The following is a 26198-nucleotide window of genomic DNA, read 5'->3' as shown; positions in this document are numbered from 1 at the left end:
ATCATTTTAATATACTATAACTTAGTATACTGTATGATGTGGTGAAATGGTGTTACTCTTAACACCTGAAGATTTGCTTAATTGATACCTTGATGATTTTTGTAATTTTTTATTAATAGTATTATTAATATACATATTAATTTATGTAATATCTTATTTATGTACTGTGCAATTCACAATAAATCAGAGTAAATACAATGTGGAATAATTATGTACACATTTCTAAAGTGTAGACTCCAATCCAATGTAATATCTCAGTAAATCTAACTAAACAAAAACTGCTAAATTAAATACTGCCTTAAAATACTACCTTCATATAAAAACTTACACTTTGAATAAGTTTGCATTCATGCTGTTCCTGCACAGTCAGTATGAACTGTGTGCATAACCCTGTGAAAACCATCAGTTTGCACAAATGCGTTTGCTCCTACAATCTAACACCTGACAGAGTTACTTTGTTACTGTAAAAAGTATACTTAAGTACTTGCATGAAAAATTGCTGAAGCTGGTATACATGTAAACATTAAATGTAAATAAATGTATTTCCAAAATACATACATAACAGTGTGCACATCTTTATCAATTGCATTACAGTAGCCTCAAAGGCTTGTGTTATAGAGACATTTATTCGTAAACAGTTCTAAGAATCTAACCACTAGAAATCTATATAAAGTCACCAAAATTTGTAAACATGCTAAACTCCTTTTACTATATTCATTGACTGCATGTTGGCTGATTTGATTTAAAAACATAAATATTTAATTGCAAATTTCAAACCTATAATATTTAATCTTATAATATCCAAAAACTGTAACCCTTTACTGTAAAATTTCTTGTAATATATGTTAAGTAAGTTACTGTATTTTTCAGTTAACTAAGTTCGGGATTTTTTGTGCCAATTTCAATGTTCTTTAAACATTCTAGACATTTCTTTGTCTAGCTAATACATTTAAACTTTTCTGTGATGATGGGAATAGAGGTTTGTGCCTGTACTGCAGCCAAACTGGAATGAATCAGTGGGAATTTAATGAACAAAACACCTGAAATAATTATTTCTGTTAATAATATAATTCAGAGGTGTATGAGTTTGTGTGCAGTTTTTAAGCTTTTGTGAGCTTTAGTTAGCCTTTCCAGTAACGTTATCAATAACGATAAATTGACAGTGCTGCAGAAGAAGATGGAGAAGTATTTCCGTTTAAATAATTTATTATTTGTAGACCATGTTTCTAATTTGTTTTCTTAAATGTTTTTACCTCACAATCATTAAAAATGTAGCACATCTACTCACTTACTTACAGCAAGTTACCATATGTCATTTGTATAACCTGATTGTCTTTAAAAGGCCCAAAATGCCAATAAAACAAAATGTGGTACTATTTGTTTTGAAATATATATATATATATATATATATATATATATATATATATATATATATATATATATATATATATATTGCAACTAATATCATGTTTTTAACTTCTTATCTTCTACTGTTATAAAAAATATTTAAATTATATTATTTTTAAATAAATAAATTTTGACATATTGTATTGAAATCTTTCTTTGCACTTATGCCTGTAAAAAATACAGTGTAATGCTTTAGACAGCATCGTTTAATAGTGTACAAGTTTATATCACATTACAATAGGAAACGGTATTTGCTTATAACAGTATTGTACTGTACATATTGAGTCCAGTATTCGCCCTGTAAAAATGCAGAAAGTTGCTAGCAGCTTAGCAAGGGTTTTACAGTGCACATTTTTGCAGTGTTTACTTTGCTCACTGGATGCTGCAGTGGCTTAATTCTGTCGAAAAAAACATGTTGAACCTGAAACATTAAAATATATTTCACAAACTTTATGTGGAACGGTCTTATTTTAATTGTGCCTTGGATTTTGGCTTTGGAAAGATGTCAGTTTAAGAACAGCAGTTTCAAAAACTCGCTGCTTAAAATGTCAAAAAACATAGTAGCTAAGTAAGATTTCCTCACCCAGTGAATAAATGTCACACTTTGATCATGTTGTTGTAGTGTTATATGCTGTAGAAAATCAAAAGCCTAATCATTTCACTTTGCAATCATACATCAGCCTAAATGTCTTGGATGCACCTGTGCTATGTTGGAGTCCCCCTTTTCACTTCTGGGGAGTAACCAAACTTTAAAAAATGTTATAACATTATTTGTGGTTAAGATACATGCAAAAGCGAAAAAAGGCCTGTAGACTTTGAAATATCATAGGACCACAGCAGGAAATGTCAAACCTTCACCATGTGAAGTGTTTTCCCTGGGCACCACACATGTATGCTAATCTTCCCTCTTTGATAATGAACAAACCACTGATTAATTTGAGGTTAGTCCCACAACTGATTGAGCCTATGATGCAGTTCATACTAACTTTTCTAGGCATGTTTGTACTCTGGCAAAATATACTGTATATTCAGGCTCAAATACAGATAGTAAAGGCCAGCAAATCCTCTGTAATTTTACTTTGTATGTATTGTTCACTATCTAATCATCCCGCATGTAACCAAAAAGATAATGTGATTTAAAAGTAAGTGAGTAATCCACCACAGTTACCACAATCAAATATAGAGATAAAGGGAGAGAACTCTCAGCATGATGAAAAATGTCATTTTTTTTCTTTGTTCAGATTTTGTTCTTGTACATTCCTCTTTTATAACTACAAAATCTCACTCCATTTTGATCTCCTTCTCTAAAAGGGCTGCTGTGTGTTGTAAGACTGAAAATGATCAGGATTAATGTTTAAGGTATGTGAAACTGTTTTGGACTTCTGTCTTATTAACATAATATACCTTTATAATTAACATTCTATGGCTTTTATTATCATATATTTGTCAGACATGCTTTAAGGGTAAGCAGCTATAGTGGCTTATAGTGATTTGCTTATGTAACATTAAAAGCTATAAGATAATAATCAGCTCTCTGAGTAATACAGTCACTGTATTGACATGTTTAAAAATATTGGAAAACAACAGCCATATAATTTGTCTTGTAATAGATAAAAACAATTTTGTTAAAGGATAGATGAATAAGGTATATGATTTTTAATGATATGAGCAATAATAATGGTTCAGTGACCTGGTGAATTATGGATAAACTTAGGGATAACTTTAAAGACTAATTAATAAATTAAAAATGTATGTTTGTAATCTATTTATTTGGGACAATTCCCATTGTTTAAAGTGCTGTACAAATGATTATAATTTTTTTTATTTATTATATTTTGAATTGTATAAAAATTTTTTTGATTTGCCCTTAGGGTTAAACTTTTAAAGCAGTTCCACTTGAATTCTTCTGTGAAACGTAAGCCTTTTATTGTGTGATTTTGCATAGAACCTTTAAAAATTGTGGTGGAATTTAGCAGTATACCAGTAGTGTTTTCTAGCAGTACATTTGGTGTATGACAGTAGTTTTAGAAATGAAAATGTCCCTAAAATATTTTAGAAAATTTCTGTTTTGTACAGAAATGTCTGTTTTATACAAAAACAAACAAACAAAACAAGCAAACAGAAATACAGTGTTAACAGCAGTAGTATAAAAAAAAAAAAAGACTAGGTAAAATATTTATTTTACATTTCAATTGCTCGATTGGTCACTTGATCAGAACAGCTGTTTGTCCTTTGCCTCAGGAAGTCTTGAACTGAACTACAATTGTTCATGTATCTCCCTCTCTCTCTCCTTCTCTTTCTCTATCTCTCTCTCTCCTTCTCTCTCTCCTTCTCTCTCTCTCTCTCTCTCTCTCTCTCTCTCTCTCTCTCTCTCTCTCTCTCTCTCTCTCTCTCTCTCTCTCTCTCTCTCCCTCTCTCTCTCTCTCGTTCTTTCTCCCTATTTCTCTCTCACTTTCTTCCAAGTTCCTCACTTTCTTCGATCCAAGTATGTTTTGTTCTGATGCTTCATACCTTTTTAAAGTCTGCATTTAATATTTTACTTTACATAACATGATGAACAGAATATATATATACAGTACAGACCAAAAGTTTGGACACACCTTCTCATTCAAAGAGTTTCTTTATTTTCATGACTATGAAAATTGTAGAGTCACACTGAAGGCATCAAGGGCTATTTGACCAAGAAGGAGAGTGATGGGGTGCTGTGCCAGATGACCTGGCCTCCACAGTCACCGGACCTGAACCCAATCGAGATGGTTAGGGGTGAGCTGAACCGCAGAGTGAAGGCAAAAGGGCCAACAAGTGCTAAGCATCTCTCGGGGAACTCCTTCAAGACTGTTGGAAGACCATTTCAGGTGACTACCTCTTGAAGCTCATCAAGAGAATGCCAAGAGTGTGCAAAGCAGTAATCAAAGCAAAAGGTGGCTACTTTGAAGAACCTAGAATATGACATTTTTCAGTTGTTTCACACATTTTTGTTATGTATATAATTCCATATATAATTCCACATGTGTTAATTCATAGTTTTGATGCCTTCAGTGTGAATCTACAATTTTCATAGTCATGAAAATAAAGAAAACTCTTTGAATGAGAAGGTGTGTCCAAACTTTTGGTCTGTACTGTATGTATGTATGTATATATATATATATATATATATATATATATATATATATATATATATATATATATATATATATATATATATAAACCCACCAATTCACTCTAAAAAATATTTAATTATAAGACCAATCAAAAAAATTTTTCTGTGAATTGTTGTCCTTCTGGAAAGTATGTTCATTTACTGTATATGTACTCAATACTAGGCAGTAGCCTCTTGCCTCCATTCGTTGTGGCATGGAGGTGATCAGTCTGTGGCACTGCTGAGGTGGTATGAAAGCCCAGGTTTCTTTGATAGTGGACTTCAGCTCATTTGCCTTTTTTGGTCTTTTGTTTCTCATTTTCTACTTGACAATACCAAATAGATTCTCTATGGGGTTTAGGTCTGTTGAGTTTGCTGGCAGTCAAGCACACCAACACCATGGTCAATTAACCAACTTTTGGTGCTTTTGGCCGTGTGGGCAGGTGCCAAATCCTGCTGGAAAATAAAATCAGCATCATCCATAAAGCTGGTCAGCAGAGGGTAGCATGAAGTGCTCTAAAACATCCTGGTAGATGGCTTTGCTGATCTTGGACTTAATAAAACCCAGTGGGCCAACACCAGCAGATGACACGACTCTCCAATCCACCACTAACTGTGCAAACCTTACACTGGACCTCAAGCAAATTGGTTTCTGTGCCTCTTCTCTCCTATTCCAGACTCTGGGACCTTGATTTCCTAATGAAATGCAAAATCTTCTTTCCTTTCATCTGAAAAGACAACTTTGGCCCACTGCAACAGTCTAGTCCATTTTGTCCTTTGCCCAGGTAAGACATCTCTGACGTTGTCTCTGGATCAGTAGTGGCTTAACACAAGGAATGCGTCAGTTGTAGCCCAAGGATACGTCTGTGTGTGGTGGCTCTTGAAACACTGACTCCAGCTGCAGTCCACTCTATGTGAATCTTCTCCAAATTCTTTAATGGGCTTCGTTTCACCTTTTTAAACCACATTTTTTCCCTTTTTATTCAACTTTCCATTAATATGCTTGGATACAGCACTCTGTACAGCCATGTGCAGGGTGTCAATGATCGTTTTCTGGACAACTGTCAAGTGAGCAGTCTTCCCACATGATTGTGTAGCCTAAACCAGACTGAGACACCATTTAAAGGCTCAAGAAACCTTTGCAGGTGTTTGGATTTTATTAGCTGATCAGAATGCGACACCACGAGTCTCCAATATTGAACTTTTTCACAATATTAACATTTTCTGAGATTTCTGAATTTTGGGTTTTCATTAGCTGTAAGCCATAATTATCAAAATTTTAAATATAACACTTGAAATATATCAGACTGTGTATGATGAATCTATATAATATACGAGTTTCACTTTTTGTATTGAATTACTAAAATAAATAAACTTTTTATTGATATTCTGATTTATGGAGATGCATACAAACCTGATTCCAAAAAAGTTGGGACACTGTACAAATTGTGTATAAAAAAGGAATGCAATAAATTACAAATGTCTTAAACTTATATACTTATATAAACTTATATTTTATTCACAATAGAATATAGATAACATTCATTCATCCATTCATTCATTTTCTCCCGCTTATCGTAATTCGGGTCGCGGGGGCAGCAGTCTAAGCAGGTCCCCGCCTTCGACTGCTGCCCAATCCTCACAGCACCGTCCCTTACAGTCCCTCCTGCAGGTGGTGAGCCCACGGGAAGTATAGATAACATCAAATGTTGAAAGTGAGACATTTTGAAATGTCATGCCAAATATTGGCTCATTTTGGATTTCATGAGAGCTATACATTGCAAAAAAGTTGGAACAGGTAGTAATAAAAGGCCGGAAAAGTTAAATGCACATATACACAGCTGAAGGACCAATTTGCAACTTATTAGGTCAATTGGCAAAATGATTGAGTATAAAAAGAGCCTCTCAGAGTGGCAGTGTCTCTCAGAAGTCAAGATGGGCAGAGGATCACCAATTTCCCCAATGCAGTAAAAAAAAAGTAGTGGAGCAATATCAGAAAGGAGTTTCTCAGAGAATAATTGCAAAGAGTCTAAAGTATCATCATCTACAGTGCATAATATCATCCAAAGATTCAGAGAATCTGATATATATATATATATATATATATATATATATATATATATATATATATATATATATATATATATATATATATATATATATATATACTGTTCATTATGCTCTTGTCATCTGTAGAGTAAAATATTAAATACAGACTATCTATCTATCTATCTATCTATCTATCTATCTATCTATCTATCTATCTATCTATCTATCTATCTATCTATCTATCTATCTATCTATCTATCTATCTATCTATCTATCTATATATATATATATATAAAATGTGACTATGGGACATTAGACTGATAGATTTGGCAAAAAAGGCCCAACTACATCACTATATGCCGTAATGCTAGATAAAAGCTTTAACAACTCTATGTGTCTGTGAAACTAACTGCTCTCTGGTTTTCTTTCCGAGCGCATCTACAAGTTGCCACTCACCTATTTGAGTGTATTCCGCTACATAGGCAAAATCACTTCTTTCTTCTTCTTTTTTTTCTACAAAAGCCACACAGCTCACTGTGAGACACACCGTGAGAGTGCGAGGAACAGAAAGAGTGAATGTGTGTTATGCACCTCACTGCCCGGTGATTGTTATCTTGCCTGCCGTGTCTCTTCAGACATGCAAACCTTGATCTAAAAATATATGTCGGAAACGGCTGACCCAGCATCAAATCTCAACTTACTCAAAAGTGTGGTCAAACGTCAGAATGTGTGTGTGTGTGTGTGTGTGTGTGTGTGTGTGTGTGTGTGTGTGTGTGTGTGTGTGTGTGTGTGTGTGTGTGTGTGTGTGTATTTGTGTTTGTTTGTTTGGTTGGGGTTGGAGAGACAAAGTATTTGTTTTGAACTTGTAATTTTCCCAGGGTAAGAAAGCAATCACATTTCAGTTCATATTCAGAATATTACTGTATGATACAGAGTTTCACCAAATTACAGAAGAACAGAAAGTGAAAATGCTTAAAAAAATAGTTTTCTGTTTTTTGGGACAGGCATACAGGTCATATCCTCTTCCGCTAGTGTGGCCATTAATGTAATGAGAATTTTCTCTAAATCTGTTCTAAAGTGTGTGTGTTTGTGTGTGTGTGTGTGTGTTGACTTAGAGGCTAACTGCAATTGTAAATAACTTTATCACTCAGTTGAAAAATACTGATACTGGTACATTGTGGCCAAAAGTATGTGGACAAATATATGGAAACTGTGACCACAACATTGGAAGTGCACAAGATGTGTTTGTATGCTGTAGTTATAACTTTTCTCTTCACTATAACTAAAAGCTCAAACGTGTATACAGAACCGCTGCACACAAATATTTGACAAGGTTGGTGTGGAGAATTTAAAGTTCAGCATCACATATGAGTGTGATTGATTGACAAACCTTTGTCCATATAGTATATTTGGAATTAAGATTATTACAAGGAGACATTGATTTTTGCATGGAAACAAAGCATCAGTAGGCCACATCTGCCAAAAATGCATTTAATTTGTAACCTAACTACTATTACCTACTATTAACTAGTAGAAATTGTACTACACAAACTTACACACGTACCTGAAGCACTGCAAGACTACAAAGGAAAAAGGTGACAAACATTGGAAAGCAAAGTCGGGGCTAAATTTTCGAATGAGTCAAACATCTGGTTGAAGTGAGAGAGAGAACTGCTTTGTGCTAATCTGTCCTAGGTTTAACATTATGTAGCGAATATCACATTCACACTTGGTAAACTAATGATGACTCACTGTGTAAAATGAATAGGACGCCCACAGCTTGCTCACAAGTTGCTATTGGAAGAAGATAAGGACATTGTAAGATGTGTGATTTGGATTCTTTGCCAAAGAAATACTGTAATTACTAACTACAAGACTTATAATGCACTAAAAACAATGACCATGTTATATGTTTTATCTACTTTAGAATGGGGACAGAATCATGAACCAATCAGTAATGAAGAAGTTCAATACGGCAAGATCTTTGCATATGGATGTATACGTGTGTGTGTGTGTGTGTGTGTGTGTGTGTGTGTGTGTGTGTGTGTGTGTGTGTGTGTGTGTGTGTGTGTGTGTGTGTGAGAAAGAGAGAGAAAGAGAAACACAGATGTTCTCATATGAAATATGAGTAAATACGCATGTCTTAAACGGTGGTTATAGAAGTGGGAATGCAGCAGAATAGCAGTGCAGTCACATCTACACCTGCCACATAACTCACACTGTACATCCATAAATACTTTCACTGCAGCCACAGGCACTGTGTTTAAGTATATAAAGAAATGACATTGTTTAGCACAACAAACACACAAACAGAAACACACAATATTTCTGCAGTGGAGAGCTTTGGGTGTGTGCACCACCTGAATCCAGATAACATCTGAGAGTATTTTTTGCGAGGCTTTTAAACTTGCACGGCTCTTTATTACACCTGCATGTTGTGCACTGTTCTCTTTAAACACACACACAGACCGCTTTTCTTTTTTATTGTCTCTCTCATTTTTATTTTTTTTTTCAGTAGAGAACCCTCATGATCAACCTTTATTTTAAACACTGAGCAAGGAAGATTACATTGAGTGTATTGAAGCTAATATCTTAGATCTCAGGTTGTTGTAGTGGTTTGTGGTTATTTTCACTGCACTGTTATATAATGTGTTTGCCGTTATTTCATAGTGATCATCAGTAGTGCTAAAGTTGGTATGTGGTGGAGGAGGGAGAAATAATGGATGGAATAGGCCATGCAACAGGAAATATTGGTTTCTGCAAAAAAAGTTCTTTAATGACTTTCATCATGAATTAGGTATTAAATTTTATTATACATGAGATGATGAGGATGAAATTTTGAAAGAAAATGCAAGAAGAGAGGAAGAGAATGAGTGAGAGAGTTAGTTTGCATGAAAGGGACAGCCCGCTGTCACTCTCAAGTGCACACACGTGCCCTCAAACACATGCAGACATCCACACGTCAAGAGTAAACCGTCTAATCTGTCTCTGATCTGCCACACTTTAACAATATCATCAAGGAGTCCGATTGTGAAAGAGAGAGAAAGAGCGATATTTACAACAAAAAAAAGTTCACGTGTTCTGTGAAGATGATGAGAGGTAGGAACTAGTGTGTTATGTGTATATAACATTTTGTACATGTTGGTGTGTATGTCCATGTGGGTGTGTGTGAGAAAAGCTTGTTTGCATCACAACAACATTTCTATATCCTTACTGTTGCCATTGTCTGACAGTTTCTCTCTGGGCAAGAAATTATGGAAGAAAACTTGCACATTTTGGTTTTAAACCATGTACTCTGTCTTGTGTGTTTTAGTTCGGATTAGGAATACATGTTAAAAGATTACCTCAGAATTGATTTTACTGCCATGGTTTAATCACTGATTGTGTCCAACTAATGCTACCATATTACTGTTAACTGTAAAGCGTGAACATTCAGAGTCAATGTCTCTGTGTAGGACATGTTGCAAGATTCAATGTACAGTATATTTGATTTAATTAAGGTTGAACTTTTGAAATAAAATCTGGATTTCTGTTGTTTAGCTTCACAGAATTCTAAAAGTATCTCTGTGTCAGTCTAAGGAAAAGTAAATATCCACTGAGATTTGACTGACTGTAATTTATGTAAGCGGAATGAGTGTGGGTGGGATGAAATCATTCTATACATCCTTTTGGAAATTGGTCAAAGTGAACACTTTAATCTGTTTAAAAAAAGACACCCTAATGTAATCTTAATGAAAGGTTAGGCTTTTTTGTGAGCTTGTTTATTGTGGAAAACATTTGGACTCATAAAGGGCTGAAGCTTTAGCGTTCTGAGTGTTTCTGTGGGTGTGGGATTTGAGCTCCTCTTAGTGAACTGTACGAGAGGGGGTTTTCATATCTCCTCTGACACATACCTGAAAATTAAGCATTGCCACAATAGAGTGTACTTCTGCCTTCATCCTTACTTTAGAAACTCAGGAGTCTGTGTGTATATATATATATATATATATATATATATATATATATATATATATATATATATATATATATATATATATATATATATATATATATATATATATATATATATATATTCTCTCTCTTTGAGATAAAAGCAAAATCTCAGTAGTGACAGTAATGGAAAGTACCTTTACGGTGAGACAACCTGCAGTACACAGTATACAGGGTATAATTAAGAAAGACAATCTTTCATATGACAAGCAGGTGAAGGTGTGTGAAAAAAGATTTGAGGGTAAAATGTAAAATATAGTGCATCTAAAAAATAATTATATTGATCTGTTGAGTAAATTAAACTTAAACTTATCTACACATAGGAATATAATATGTATTTCGACTTGCTTAACAGATGCAGACCATTCAACAGTCAAGACGGGTTGTATACACGCTTCCAGTTTTCCAAAATGCTTAGAATATTATTTAACGGCAATACGAGCACTGTTTGTCGATTTGATTTTAATGACAGAACCAACTACACAGTATCAGTAACACAACTGTATGGTTGAGCATATGATGAAGTCAGTCGCCATCAGGCGAGTCGCAGCTTAAAATGCTTTTTTTATTCTTATTTAAATTTTGCTTCTTTCATGTGTATATGCCATGCTGGGGGTTTAGGAACACCTAATGCTGACCTTTGTGATGGCTGCGGTTGTAATCATGGTTTAAAGATGACATTTTCCCTTAGTGCCCACACTAGTGACACAAACATAACCTTTTTTTAGTAACCAAACATAACTCTGGTGTAGTCCAAGACAACTGGAAAGCTGTGACACTTTTTTTTAACTTGCCTTGGGTTTACATTCACAGCTGATGATAATTCAGAACCGAATATAGTTTTTCAGCAGCATTCGTCCACACTTGAGTCAATTTGTTTTTGTTTGTGTAGTAAACAATTACATTTATATTTATTTTACTTTGGATTGGATACAAAGAGAATATTTAATATTTAATATTTAAAATTTTTATTTTAAGTCAAATCAAATCAAATCAAATCCAAATGACTCATTTTTATTCATTTCAGCACACTGAAATAGATACTGAGTCCATAATGTCACAGAATATTACAATTATTATTAGTTTTGGATTATTAAATAATGAATTAAAATAAATTAATTACTACAATTAATTATATGTGATGAGAATAAAAATGATTCATAGACATTTTGTTGATGATAATATATACAATTTATTATTCTGCTTAGGATGCATTACAAACAAGTACAACCACTTAAAAACAACATATACATGTATATAAAAAAAAATCTATAAAATCTGCAATTGTTCATAAAGTGTGTGCGTGTTTGTTAGAAAGAGAAACGCGAAAGGGAAAAGGTGAGAACATTGCAGTACAAACTGAAAAGGGATTTAGTAAAGGAAGACTGGCTGTTTGATTGTTCATGGTGTGAGAGCGAGTGGGGTGCATTCAGTAGAGTCAGTGATGAGGTGGGAAGTGCAGAAAGCACAGAAATAATTAATTTAGCAACAGTACTAGACATTTATTGAAATGCAATTAGAATGTGCAGGATGATGCGATTGCACTGCACTAGATTCTCAATTCATACATGTAGACACATCATGAACATGCTGCTAGAGAATACTTTACCAGCTGCAGAACTGCTTTGTTACTGTGGTCACCCATTCAGCGCCAAATGTGCTTATGTATGTATGGCATAGATGTACACAGGTGTGCATGCTCAATTTTTTTTTTTTAGCTACTTGCTTTATCTTTATTTTAGTAGTTGTTGTTCATCATGTATGAAACTTCACAAAGAAAGATTTTTCTCAATTTTATATTTGATGCTTCACTAGTAACAACAATTGAACATACGCAAAATGTCATGACTGACATGCAACAATTGTTATCAAAGCCTATGCCATGTTTTCTTTCTACATCATGGTTTCAATCCAAACTCTTGTCCATATTTTGAATGTTTTAGCTAAATAAACATATAAGTTAAATATCTAATTATATATGCTTCTATTTAATTCATTAATGTAATAATTCCCCCTCACAGGTACTTTGTAGCACTCTACTGGACTGAGAACCAAGTATGAGAAGTTATGACCCATTAAATATGCAATGATAAAATATGGAATTTTATTAGAAATCTGTCCATGATGATACTTTGTATTTTATATTGAACCATTACAGAATGTTTATATCTGAAATGATTGTATTACTGTACATTTACTGTACATTTACGCTTACTGTAAGACTTTATTAGTAAAATTATTTATATTAGGAAGGGTGTGCTTATGTTGATGAATGTTTGCAATATGAAATCTATCATCTTTCCTGCTTGTGTGTTTACTGACAGGGAATGTATGTATCATCAGTTCCCAGCTGGACTTGACCAAAAATCAATCTTTACTTCTCTGAGAAATTACACCTTGGTACATTGCTCTCGTTCTGTTCGTTTTTTCTCTTTATTTTCTAATAATAATAATAATAATAATAATAATAATAATAATAAAAATAATAAAAATAAAAGAAATACTTTATTATTACTGAATTGTGCACAATTTAGATACATGATGCCTTTGACATCTTACAATTATCTCAATTTATACATCTTTTGAGACATTAAACCTTCATCTTGATTTTTTTTTCCTTTCTTTCTGTCGTTTTTTTTTGTTTGTCTTATGTTCATCTCAAGGATTTCCGTTAGTGGAACTTTGAGGTTTTTAAGCATTTAAAATACAGAATGCTGACAGGGGGTTTCAGGGGGGGAAAAAGAGAGACAAACATTTACAAGGTTCACAACAATCCAGTAGCAATTAGTGGGTAATTTTCCACTTGTGTATAAAAAACACATCAATGAAGAGAAAACAGTGTATACTGAACAGGGTACACCTTAATACTGTGGACAGTATCAATGGTGATGTCAGATGATATCATATATTTGTGTGATGGCTAATCTATTTAACAATATGTTAATTAAATGACTTTTCAGCTAATTTTACAAAGCTATATGATTTATGCTTTTTAAAGTGAATTTGCACATCCTGGTGTATTTCATGGTGATTGCTAGAAAAATAATTAAAAATAAACACAACAGCGCATATGTTTTTCCGTTCTTAGAACTTAGTCTTTGATGTTCAAACATGGCGAAGGTTTGAAACACCATGACACCATAACAACAGAGTAATATCAGCAACTGTGGTCATTTAAAATGAGAGCAAGGTGCCATGAATTGTGTGCACACAGAGGCATTCTTCATGAATTACTCAAGAGTGCAGAGAAGTTGTCACATGGGAGCACTTCAGTTCTGCCAGGACTGAGCACCGAGACGTTTTCTTTCCGTTTTCTTTCCAGGGTTTGCTCTTTGCTCAATCCTCAAATAATTAAAGAAGAGCTACAGCTTTATGTTAAAAGGAATACAATTAATACATTTGAATTTATTTATGCATTTTGAGAATTTGAAATAAAAGAAAAAGAAAATACAATGTAAAAAAATTATGATTTTGCAATTTTTGCAAACACCACATTTTATAACAGTTGGCCAGTACTTATTAATGTATAGCATGAGCATACAACCATGTGTTCAGGTTTGACATTTCCAAATTTTCTTAAATCCAAAGAATGCCATATGCACACTGGTTGATGCAATCCATGTCATCAAAATAAAAGCGGGAATGGACATTTTGTGGTGATTCTATTTAGAAATCACTATCGGTGCTAGAAAGCCAATGCATGTTAACAAATGCACGTTATTCACTAAATAAACACCACTGCCTTTAAGCCAACTTTGAAAAATTGCAATGCTATGCAATGAGATTTTGCAATGTCCAAGCTGACAGTACTGTTTTTTTTACTTTTGACTAAATGAAAGAAAATGTAACATATACTCAAAAGGGTAAAAAAAAAAAGAAAAAGAAAAAACAGTAATTATGTGAATATACATTAGAATTAGCATTCTTTTTGTGAACTTCTGTGTGGCTTCTTTATCCGCAAGCTTTACAAGATAGCATCAGATCTTACATCTGATTTACGGTTATGGGTCAAAAGCCAGATTGCATCTTTGTTTCTGTAAATGAGCATAACTACAGAAATACAAATAAAAAATGTGAGATACAAGATCATTATAGCCACAATACGATTTAATGACAATACAAAATAGTATTACAATAAAATCAGATCCGAATTTCATTTGCGTAGTTGTGAGACATTATTCACTGACTTGTCTCTTAATCTAGCCATACATGCTTGTTTTAATTTTGTGAAACGCCCTTGGGTACAGCGTGCTAGCATTATCTCTCCATATCTGATACAAGCCAACATTACTTTCATTTTGCTGTTTGTCAACTGGTACGTCTGCAAGTTTCTTCCTTTGTGAGTGGTTAGGAGGGAGAGATAGACAGAGTAAGGGTTCAGATAAGGAACGAGGGCAGAATAAATGTGACTGCTTTTTGTGTGTATCAGCATGTGGTCGAGGTGAATAGATGGAGAGAGGTGGAAAGCAGAGAGAGAAAGAAAGATAGACAACATTCACTCTTTATCAGCATGTGGTTTTAGTGGGGGAATGCAGAATTAGATTGCTAAGTTTGCTTTGTGGAAGTGTGCATGTGCAGTGGGTGTGTGTATGTGTGTTAGTGGTTAACTAGTTAGACAAATTGACTAATACTTTTAATAGTAATGGCAATAGGTAACTGTTAATTAGTTGGATTAGTGGAAAAAACAGTAAGGCAGACAGTACGGAGATATAGACAGATAAATGTATTAGTCGTGAAATTTCTAAGAAAAATATTCATCCTGCTGGACTCAAACGCATAACATATATGCGTAACAGCTGCATAACAGGGAAACATTTGTTTTGCTTTAATGGACTTTGATATCACTTCGCATAGTGGAGAGATGTATAAGAGAGTCATTTTTTTGTTAATAAGATACATTTGATAGAAAGAACCACTGCATTTGTTACAATGTATTCTGTTGTTTTGTACTGTGTGAAAGAGTGCTTTCGGATACATGGGTTAAACATCACTATCCAATCCCACTCACGTGGTTTAGACTCAACAAACGTGAGGTCCACCACTTTAGACATTCCTGTGGGAACTCAGACGTTAACTATGTTCCACATGTAAAAAGAATTGCAAAGCCCTACAAACTTTATGGTACAAATACGTGTACTGCTACACTCCTACTAAATAGTATAATGCGATATTTATTTACATATTTATTTAATGTTTTTTATTTGATTAACTCAGCAATAGTGTGGCCTAGTCTGAGCCTAGAATGTAATTTGCAGCTATATATATATATATATATATATATATATATATATATATATATATATATATATATATATATATATATATATATATATATATGTTAAATAAAGAGCGGTTTAACACATAAATTGCTGTTCGACTAGTAAATCTTTGTCATCTACCTTTAATGTGTGTGTGTGTGTGTGTGTGTGTGTGTGTGTGTTTGTGTGATACTTCTGTTTATCTCACTTATTGTGTACTCAGCCATTTTGTAGAAAACATGGACCGTACCAGCTTAAGGAAATCAGAAAAAACAAAAAGAGAAAGAAACGCTATGGTCTTTGTGTTTTTGTTAGTTGTTGTTGTCAACCTCAAATAACAGGAAATTTACCAGGCATGCGACCGTGCTCTCTATTCCCTCCAACACACACACATGCACACACTTACCAACTTGCACAATCCTCACATCCTTTAACATAGGAAAGCTGTACTTATACCATTGTATCTCTTTAATGCTTGTGCTTTCTCACACTTATTAACACATGCATGCTTTTCAAGCATCACCTATATACTGAAGAGCTTTTTGGAGTTCCTTCCTGTACCCATAATCAGGGCACACGTAAGAAATGACACACTGACATAAACACACACTGACACAGAAACGCAAGTCTCGTCTCATACAGTCTTAGACCTTTTTTGTCCATCAGCAGCATCACATTCAGTTGGCTGCAACATATTTAAAAGCGCCATGTCAGATCTGCTCTGCTCTGAAAAATGATTCGTCGCAAACACAAATATAAGCCCTAGCTCTAAACATGTAAAGCACAAGGAATCATTTCCTCTGTGGTTTTTATTCACCTGTGAGAATGTGAGAAAACATGGAGAGAAAGTGAAAAGGGAAGTTGGAGGAGTTGTGATGGAGATGAGAGGGGCGTGGAGGAGAATGTGAAATGGGGGGGATGGACATTCCTGGCAGTATAAACACAGATAAAAGGGTTTCTTACTGGCAGGCACATCCTTTGTGAGAGAGACAGAGAAAAGGAAGGAAAAAGCAAGAGACTGCATAAAAGCAGGATAGTCAGAGCGAAAGAGAAGCCTGTAAACCACTTAAAAAGACTCTGAGGTTGACACTTCAGGTCCACCTTCTCAGTCTGTCAAATATTCCCCCCCACACACTCTCTCTTTGTCTTTGTATCTCTCTATATATTTTTCATGAGAGACTTTGTAGTTTTGATGTTTAAATGTTTATTTGAGAAATACCCATTCACCAGTCCCCTCACGACAGAACCTTTGATGGGCTGGTGGGAAAAAAGTAAAAGGAAGCTTTAATTCTTTGTTGTAATTTGTCATGGATTCCACTGAGCACTTAATTATTTGCATACTACAATAACAAACAAATATAATAAGGTTTTATAATCTTATTTTTCATGAACCAGGCAATAGCTGTCAAAATACAATGTGTGAACCACACAGTCTAAACAACAATAATAATAATAATCATAATAATCATCATAATCATCATCATAATAATAATAATAATAATAATAATAATAATAATAATAATAATAATAATAATAATAATAATAATAATAGTTGTTGTTGTTGTTGTTGTTCACAATAAATGCCAATTACACACATGGTTGCACTGAGTTACACTGTTCTATATAGATATGGATTATTTTGTATTATTAGTGGGGAATGTTAGTATTAGCTCCTAAAAGTTCTAATTGGGACAAAAAAATGGCAAATCAGTTTTACTTTTGCAAAAACAACAGAAATGCACTATTGGCCCTAATTGCTGAGCTCTGTTTTCACACAGTGGTTTAAGTAATATGGTTAATAGAGATTTATACCATGTAACTTCTTACTACTTGTCAAGCATACAATTTTAAATTGTAATTTTAATTTATTTTAACTATTATTAAATGTGAAGTAGAATGTAACTTTTGTTTGCTTACATTTAAAGCTCAAGTGTGGTTTCTTTTTCTTTATCAGCAAGGTATATATCACACCTCAGATCTGACTTCCAGTTGCAGGCCACATTCCAGATTATATCTTTATGTGTGAATATTTCAGTTGTTGTTGTTGTTGTTATTATTATTATTATTATTATTATTATTATTATTATTAGTAGTAGTAGTAGTTGTAGTAGTAGTAGAAGTAGTATTATTATCAATATGATGATGATGATTATTATTATTATTGTTGTTGTTGTTGTTATTATCATTATTATTAGAAGTAGTAGTTGTAGTACAGCAGTAGTCGTAGTTCTGGATGGTAATGATTATTCATATATTGCATAGCCGGGTGTTGTTTGCTATGCAGATAAACCATAATACTCTACTAATTTTATTAATCATCATTTAATTAAGTGATTTTCATACCTGGAGAGTAAAATTCATGCCTGTTCCACATGTTCATAATAAAGTTATAATTTCTTGTATTGATTAATGCTAAGCTCTCTTATAGACAACACCATGTATTTTTTCCTATGTTTTTTAAATTTTTATGCCAGATACTATTGACTTTGGAGTGGGTGGTCTTTACCATTTCCTGAGAATCAAAGAGTTTAAATAGCAAGTAATGCTTCAACTTTACATAGGAAGTGTGTCCTAATTTTAGCTCTTTTCAATGAAACCTTTGTAAGTTACAAGTAATAATTGCTATAAATAATTTTTAGCATATTTTAATATGCATAATTATTACCTGCTAGAGACTGTTTGTGTGCTCTGTGTGTGTGTGTGTGTGTGTGTGTGTGTGTGTGTGTGTGTGTGTGTGTGTGTGTGTGTGTGCTCTGTGTGTGCTCTGTGTGTGTGTGTGTGTGTGTGTGTGTGTGTGTGTGTGTGTGTGTGTGTGTGTTTTTGTGCATGTGTTCATGTGTTTAGAGAGGGGTGTGAAAGGTTTTGGTACTTTGGTTACAGGACAGTGTGTACATACCACATAGCCACATAAGCACATTTTATTTCCAAGAACCCAGGAGGTTAGATTTACTGAAATATTGACCACACACACACACACACACACACACACACACACACACACACACACACACACACACACACACACACACACATATATATAAACATACACACACAGGTTATCTCCCTGCATAACTTTGGATTGTTATCTGATATGTTTCAATGGTAGGCTTTCTTGCACAGCTCTATAGTTCCGTTATTCCTAAATTAGATGGTAATTTCCACAATGTTAAACATTCTCAAATTTTCTGCAACACAACATAAAAAATTATTTCACAATATGTCCAGTATAAACTCATTGCTCTCATATAAGATAATGGGTAAATTTATCTGGTAAACACTGGTTTTAAAATTGTTTCATACTTTATTATTATACTAATTCAGATTTGGGCAGGACATTCAACAGACTAATCAGGAAACCATTTCACCTTTTTCATTTCTATGAGAGAAGGCATACATAGCAATGATCATGTACATCAATCCTGGCTGAACTTCTGCACACTGTGTGTGTGTGTGTGTGTGTGTGTGTGTGTGTGTGTGTGTGTGTGTGTGTGTGTGTGTGTGTGTGTGTGTGTGTGTGTGTGTGTGTACAGCCCACATCGAGGTGATTCCCTGTAAGATCTGTGGAGACAAGTCATCCGGTGTGCACTATGGGGTTATCACCTGTGAGGGCTGCAAGGTAAAACCTTGTTCTAATCGATTTTATTATTGTTTGAAGTGTAATTCAGAGCATTGTGAATGCTACATATTATGAATGAACATATTTCATTCACTGCATTCTGCGTGCTTTCTTGCTTAATCTTTCTCTACTGTAGGGTTTTTTTCGAAGGAGTCAGTCCTCCAGTGTCCAGTATTCTTGCTCTAGGCAGAGTAACTGCCTCATTGACCGCGCCAGCAGGAACCGCTGCCAGAGCTGCCGACTCAAAAAATGTGTTGCCCAGGGAATGAGCCGAGATGGTAGGTTACAAAAAGATAAAATAAAAAAAAGAATGAGAGAGAGAAAGAGACATTAAGTTGTATTCATAGTATTTCAAGACATAGTGCAAGGAAAACCATGCTATTCATTTAACTCTCTCTTTTGTATATTTGTATATTTTCTTTTGTATATTTTCATGTCATATAGAAAAACATTTGTTCTATTCCCTCACTACACTGTGGTAGTGTGGTAGTGTCTTTGGATTATTGATCAGAAGGTCAGGGGATCAAGCTCCATTATCGCCAGGCTGTCACTGTTTGGCCCTTGAGCAATCCCCTTAGCCCACTGTGTTCTGGGGGTGCTGTATCGTGGCTGACTCTGAGCTCTGACCCTAGTTTTCTAACATTGCTGGAATATGCAAAGAAAGAATTGTAATGTACGTGTGACAAGTTCCAAACGATGAACATAAATTAGTAATATATCAGTGACTGTAAAAAAAATCTCTAGGACAGGGATTCAGAAAACTTCGCTAAAATGTGAGCTAATGGTCTTAAGGCATTATTTAACTTTATTCTAATGTACCATATAAGAGTACACTCTGCAACCTCAGCAGTGTATTTCAACTGCTCAGCAGTAGTCTCTAAATTTGCTTGTCAGTGGTTCAAAACACATAGTGGAAAATAATACTCTTTTTGTTTCCCACAAAGAATGTCTTAGTGCTTAGGGAAATAAATAGCCTTATTTTACAATACAAAGGCAAAATCTTTCAAGGCCAGAGAAATTCATAGACCCAAAGAAAGCATATGCTGCAGGTCTACTGGCATCAGAAATAGCATAAAAAAATTAAAAAAATAAAAATGTCTCTGCCATATAGGAGTACAAGTAATTGATGAGAACCTATGTATATCTAATATATATGCAATAAAAGGTAGCCTAATTTTTTTATTCCCCTGAAAGTACTTTAAAATTCCTGTTACCATGTTAGACATTAACTATTTTACCACTGCATGAATTAAAAGCTGTACTTGATTGCCAATTGCCATTCTGGGTGTGAACTATAGAGTTACAAGGAAATGTGTCTGCATTTAAACTACATTTGAATGTGTATTATCATGTTCCCCATATGTGTTAAATTGACACAAAATATATGAGAACTTTATTCTCTCCCACAATAATACAGCCAAAGGCTTGAACTTGCACATCATGTCAGACCTGCCTACCTGACTACAACTCCCACAAAACAATCACATTGTCAAATTAATATCTCAATACATTTCCTAAATACGTATTTCCTATTGTGTAAAATACATATCTTTGAATTCATGCTCACTCTCCTTCTCAGCTGTAAAGTTTGGCCGCATGTCTAAGCGTCAAAGAGATTCTCTTTTTGCTGAGGTTGAAAGACATCAGCAGCAACAACAACAGCAGCGTCTTCAGGCCAGCCAAGCCGAGGCCGAACCTATTCCAGCCTACCGGCCAGGCAAAGAGTCCAGAGGTCGCACAGCACATTTACTTCAGCCACTGGTTCCCACCTTTCCCTACAGTCTGGACACTGAGCGCAACTGCTCTTCGGAGATACATCCATATCACGGCAGTGCCACAGGTGAGGCCCAGGTTACAGCTTTGGCCTACAGAAGTTCTCAAAGGAGTGGCGAGAGCAGCAGTTTTTCAACATTGAGAGGTTAGAAGCACTCTCGTTTACTTGTGCATTGTAATCCACCTCTTCAGTTCTTACTGCAATTTTGTTTTTCCATCACTCCATGCCAGTTTTTTACTGAGTGTACCGTCCTCTCTTCTAGGCTTTGACTCCCGAAGATCTACACCGGAGGCCATCCTGAGCATTCCAGGAAATGAAATGGGACTACAAACTTTTGACACTGACAGTTTGTTCTGTCCCTATCCTATGTCAACACACATAGGTAAACAAGAACAGAATCGCCACCTATTACTGCATCTGATTTGGCCTAATGTTGGAATGTTACGTGGTAGTTAAATGTGTTAAGATCAAGTTCAACCTGTGTGTGTGTATGTGTGTGTGTTTGGTTGTGTAGAGGAGCTGTGTGCAAGTATTTTCCGTTCTCACCGGGAAACAAGTCAGTATCATGCGGAAGACCTGCAGGCTCTTAAATGGAAGGTTTTCAGCAGGGAGGAGGTTCATGCCTACCAGAACAAAGTACTACACTTTTACTATAACAGTAAAATTGTTACTGCACAGACTGAATAATATCTCAGACATATTTTAAAGGGATTGACCAACTGTATTTGAGCAGAACTGCAACTTAATAAATAAATCTTATAAACAGCTTCAACTTTCTGATGCTAATTGGAATCTATATGAGTGCTGTATTAAATAAAGGAAATGAAGGATAATGTATAGTTAATACAAGACAGTGCTAGTATTAACTATACATTATCAATATTTAGTTTGTCCCTGTTTGGAGAGAAAAATATTTTTTTTATTTTTTTTTTTTTATTACATAACTATAGTGAGTTTCAATAAAAAAAGAATATAATAGTTTTAAATTATCAATTTAATTAACCTAAACAGTTAATGTTTTTGATTCAGGTAAATCCACTCTGGTTAGCTTTTCAAATGTTAGCATAGTAAAATGAAATAAGTTAAACTGCTTTGCTTAAATAAAAAGATGCTTAAAAACTTTTGAGTTTGCCTGTATATTTTTTTAAATGTCCATTTGCTTTAACTTAATATTGTACGACCCTCTGTTATGCCATTATCATACCAATTTTCCATCGTTACTATACTGAGAAACACAATTCATAACTACTTTATCTTTTTTAATAATTCAATGATTAGACTATTCAATGATTAGACAGATTATTTTTTAATAAGTTTTTGATAGGTTGATAAAATCTCTTTTTCTCTCTCTCTTTCTCGCTTTCTCCCTCTCTTTCTTTGCAGACTATGGATGAGATGTGGCAGCATTGTGCAGTTCGTTTGACAGATGCAGTACAGTATGTGGTGGAATTTGCAAAACGCATTCCAGGGTTTCGTCAGCTCGGTCAGAATGATCAAATTGCCCTTCTCAAAAGTGGTAAGAAACATTTATTATTTGGACATGACTGTATCTGTACATCTGTATATGTAGACATGTCATGCATATGAATCTCTCCTTCAGGTTCGATGGAAGTAGTTCTGGTCCGCATGAGTCGGATATTTAATACAGAGAACAGCTCAGTCTTCTTTGATGGCAAGTTTGCTGGAACTGAGCTTTTCAAGTCTCTGGGTGAGACTAACATCTAAATTGCAGGATTCTTAATTCACAATTCTCAATCATACATCTTTAACGATAGACCAATTTCCAGGATAAATTATTTGCTGTTCCCTTTCTGTGGTGTTATACTTGGTTTGCATATGTGTTTTAGTGCCTTTGAAGTGATTAAAGTTTTGTATCTGTATTTGTGTTGCAGCATGTGGCGATTTTATTGCATCAGTATTTGACTTTGCCCACAGTCTTTGTGCTCTGAGGCTGACAGAGCAGCAGGTGGCGCTGTTCAGTTCACTTGTGCTCATAAATGCAGGTACGAATAATTTGCTTTGATACAGTCAGCTTCTAATTATTGGCACCCTAAATTTAATTACAAAATTAAATTAAATTAAACAATTACCCAAAGGTTATTCACAAACATTCCAAACAGTAATTACAATATTTTACAAAAGAAATCTGTAAAAAAAAAAGTAAATAAAAAAAAAAAAAAAAAATATATATATATATATATATATATATATATATATATATATATATATATATATATATATATATATATATATATATATAAAGCTTGGTTGCCTTTTCAATGTAAGACTTCAGAAAGATATTGTGTTATAACTATTGTGCTATTATATAAGTGTTTATGTCTACACAGATCGTCCATGTCTGGAGGACAGAGACAAAGTGCTGAGAGTGAGAAAGGACGTGGAATTAGCACTCAATCACCTTCTACACAGAGACAAACAAGAAAGTTTACTACACAAGGTGTGCGCATTGTTTATTAGCAAGTGTGAACATTGTGTGTGTGTGTGTGTGTGTGTGTGTGTGTGTGTGTGTGTGTGTGTGTGTGTGTGTGTGTGTGTGTGTGTGTGTGTGTGTGTGTGTAATGGCACTGGTAAAACTACTAGTACTAGTATCACTACTACTATTGCTCAAGTACTTCTACCTCCACACAACCTCCTCGGTTCAGCCCTGAGCTCAGGTTACTGTATGATAGGAGTCGTCCATGTTCAACACATGCCGATGTGGTTTTACTCCAGGTATTTTGATTGTCAAAAACATGTGAGTAGTTGGATTGGCTATGCAAAATTACTTTAATCCCTGGATTTAAAGGAGAGAGTGTGCATGTGTCTGTGTGTGTGTCTATGTGTGTGTGTGTGTGTGTGTGTCTGTGTGTATGGTTCTCTGCGATTCACTGGTTAAATATTTGTGGCGTAATTGCGTTTTGCACACAAGATAGATTGGATTCACTGTAACCCTGACCAGTATAAGGCAGTTAATTATTAAAAATAGATGGTTGAATGAATGAAGGATACCTTATATGGTATTAGTGCTTTAAAAAAACTGTTAAAAAACCCCAAAGGCTATTTTATAAAGAATAAATGAATAATTAAAATTTTGGTTGGTAAAAAAAGCAAGAAATTCTGAACTGCCTTGTTGTAAGATTTTTTACACTATTATTTGTTACACTATTAAAGGTTCTGGTTTGTCTGTGTTTTTGTGATTCTCAGCTCTACCAAAAGATGGCATTGCTGAAAAACCTGTGTTCACTGCACATTGAGAAGCTGCGCTGGTTCAGGCAGTATTATCCAATGACTGTGCACTCTCTCTTCCCACCACTTTACAAGGAGCTGTTTGTCACAGATAGTGATGTACACACGATGGTTACTCTCTGAATATATCCAGTCAGTCACACAGCACACATACTACACAGTATACAAGAACATGTAACAGTATGTCTTAATTAATCTACACTTATCTTTGAAAAGAAACAACTATATATTTATAATTCTGACACAAATCCATTGTGGAAAGAAAATACATAAGAATCTGTTATTTTGTGCAAATGCCATTTAATGTGAAGCAAAATGTTTCTTACACATAATAAGCTCCCTAGCTGTGGAAAAACTGTATAAAGGTAGCATTTTATAGTTCTTTGTATTCTTGTTTATGATTATGATTACAAGTTATTTTCTTATACTTGTGTGTAAAATGCCAGTTGCCTCTAATTACTGGTATTAGAGTTATGTAATGTTATTCAACTGGGACACTTCACTAGAACAGAATGACAAATTCCTTTCCACAAAACCAAAATGTTTGGCTTTCCAGTGTCAAACACTGTTGCCTGTCTTATTTTCACTTAGAAATTATAACTTCAGTATAAGCAATGATTCTTTTGCAAACAACCATTTCTGAAGAATATTATAATTCTTCTTTTTCTTTCGGCTGCTCCCTTAAGGGGTCGCTACAGCAGATCATCCGTCTCCATACTTCTCTACAACTGCCTCTATCAAACAAACTACTTGCATGTCTTCCCTGACCACACCCATTATCCTCCTTTGCCTTCTTAGTGGCTCCATACTCAGCATTCTCCTACCAATATAACCCATGTCCCTCCTCTGGACATGTCCAAACCATCCCAATCGGGCCTCTCTCACTTTGTCCCCAACACGTCCTACATGAAATGTCCCTCTATTAATACAATATTATAAATACAAAAATAGAATAGTCTTGTTTATCATTCTTTTTTTTTGAATACATTTTTTTTAATTAATTATAGTAGCTATCCTAAAACATTTACATATAAACACAAATTAGAACTGCCTACTGCATTAAATAAACTGTTTTGTTCAAGAGTATTTTTGACATATTTTGGTCATTTCCTCTGAATCATTTTTTTAAACTTAGATATAATCCATTTCATTTGTTCTATAGTTTGAATATACCTGCATATATGATTTTAAAGTGGCATTTATTTATTGCTTTTCAGTCAAATGTTACTCATTATCAAGTACATCGTCAAAGCATTGTTTTTCATTATGCATATTTTATTATTTCACTATTCATTATCTATTTCATCCTAGGCTTCAAAACTGCTAGAATCATTATAAGGGTGCGTAATAATTTCATGCTACATGTGAAGATTTTAATATTCACTTTCAAGGGTGTAATTATAGTCGAAGTTCTATATTCTAATAAGCATGTTTAGATCTTGCTGGACACACAACTGGTGTTTAAAAATGTTATCACATGTTGCAAAGGTGCAAGTGTTTAATTTTAATAGCACTGATAAGTATGAAGCTAAGCCGAAGATAGTGTTTACATTTTTTGGTTGCATATGAGTGTGAGGCATGTGTATATCAAGAAGTCCTAGTCGCTTGCTGTTTAAGTTTTTTTTAAGCATTTTTGGTCATTCACTTCAACATTGTTGATTGTATATTGTCTTTTCGGACTTTGGTTCTTGGCTCTTTTATGTTTTTTTAAATCAATTT

General features: G+C 34.3%; 1 protein-coding gene across 1 annotated transcript in view; it reads left to right on the top strand.

Moving 5' to 3' along the window:
• Window positions 1-9529: 9529 nt before the first annotated feature.
• The window catches only part of rorc (RAR-related orphan receptor C), a 16727-nt gene continuing 58 nt past the window's right edge, over window positions 9530-26198 (top strand). The window contains exons 1-11 of the mRNA XM_083553393.1: window positions 9530-9694; window positions 19374-19459; window positions 19596-19737; window positions 21039-21377; window positions 21496-21615; window positions 21748-21869; window positions 22617-22749; window positions 22834-22941; window positions 23126-23236; window positions 23582-23691; window positions 24438-26198. The exon at window positions 24438-26198 is cut by the window's right edge and continues 58 nt beyond it. Of these exons, the coding sequence (XP_083409519.1) occupies window positions 9685-9694; window positions 19374-19459; window positions 19596-19737; window positions 21039-21377; window positions 21496-21615; window positions 21748-21869; window positions 22617-22749; window positions 22834-22941; window positions 23126-23236; window positions 23582-23691; window positions 24438-24602 (1446 nt within the window). The 5' untranslated portion in view covers window positions 9530-9684 and the 3' untranslated portion in view covers window positions 24603-26198. The remainder of the gene's footprint in view (window positions 9695-19373; window positions 19460-19595; window positions 19738-21038; window positions 21378-21495; window positions 21616-21747; window positions 21870-22616; window positions 22750-22833; window positions 22942-23125; window positions 23237-23581; window positions 23692-24437) is intronic.

The sequence above is a fragment of the Silurus aristotelis genome (assembly GCF_946808225.1).
Source record: "Silurus aristotelis genome assembly, chromosome: 1".
In the NCBI taxonomy this organism is placed as follows: Eukaryota; Metazoa; Chordata; class Actinopteri; order Siluriformes; family Siluridae; genus Silurus; species Silurus aristotelis.
The sequence above is the reverse complement of the archived record's forward strand: the minus strand, read 5'-3'. Positions and strand labels throughout refer to the sequence as shown.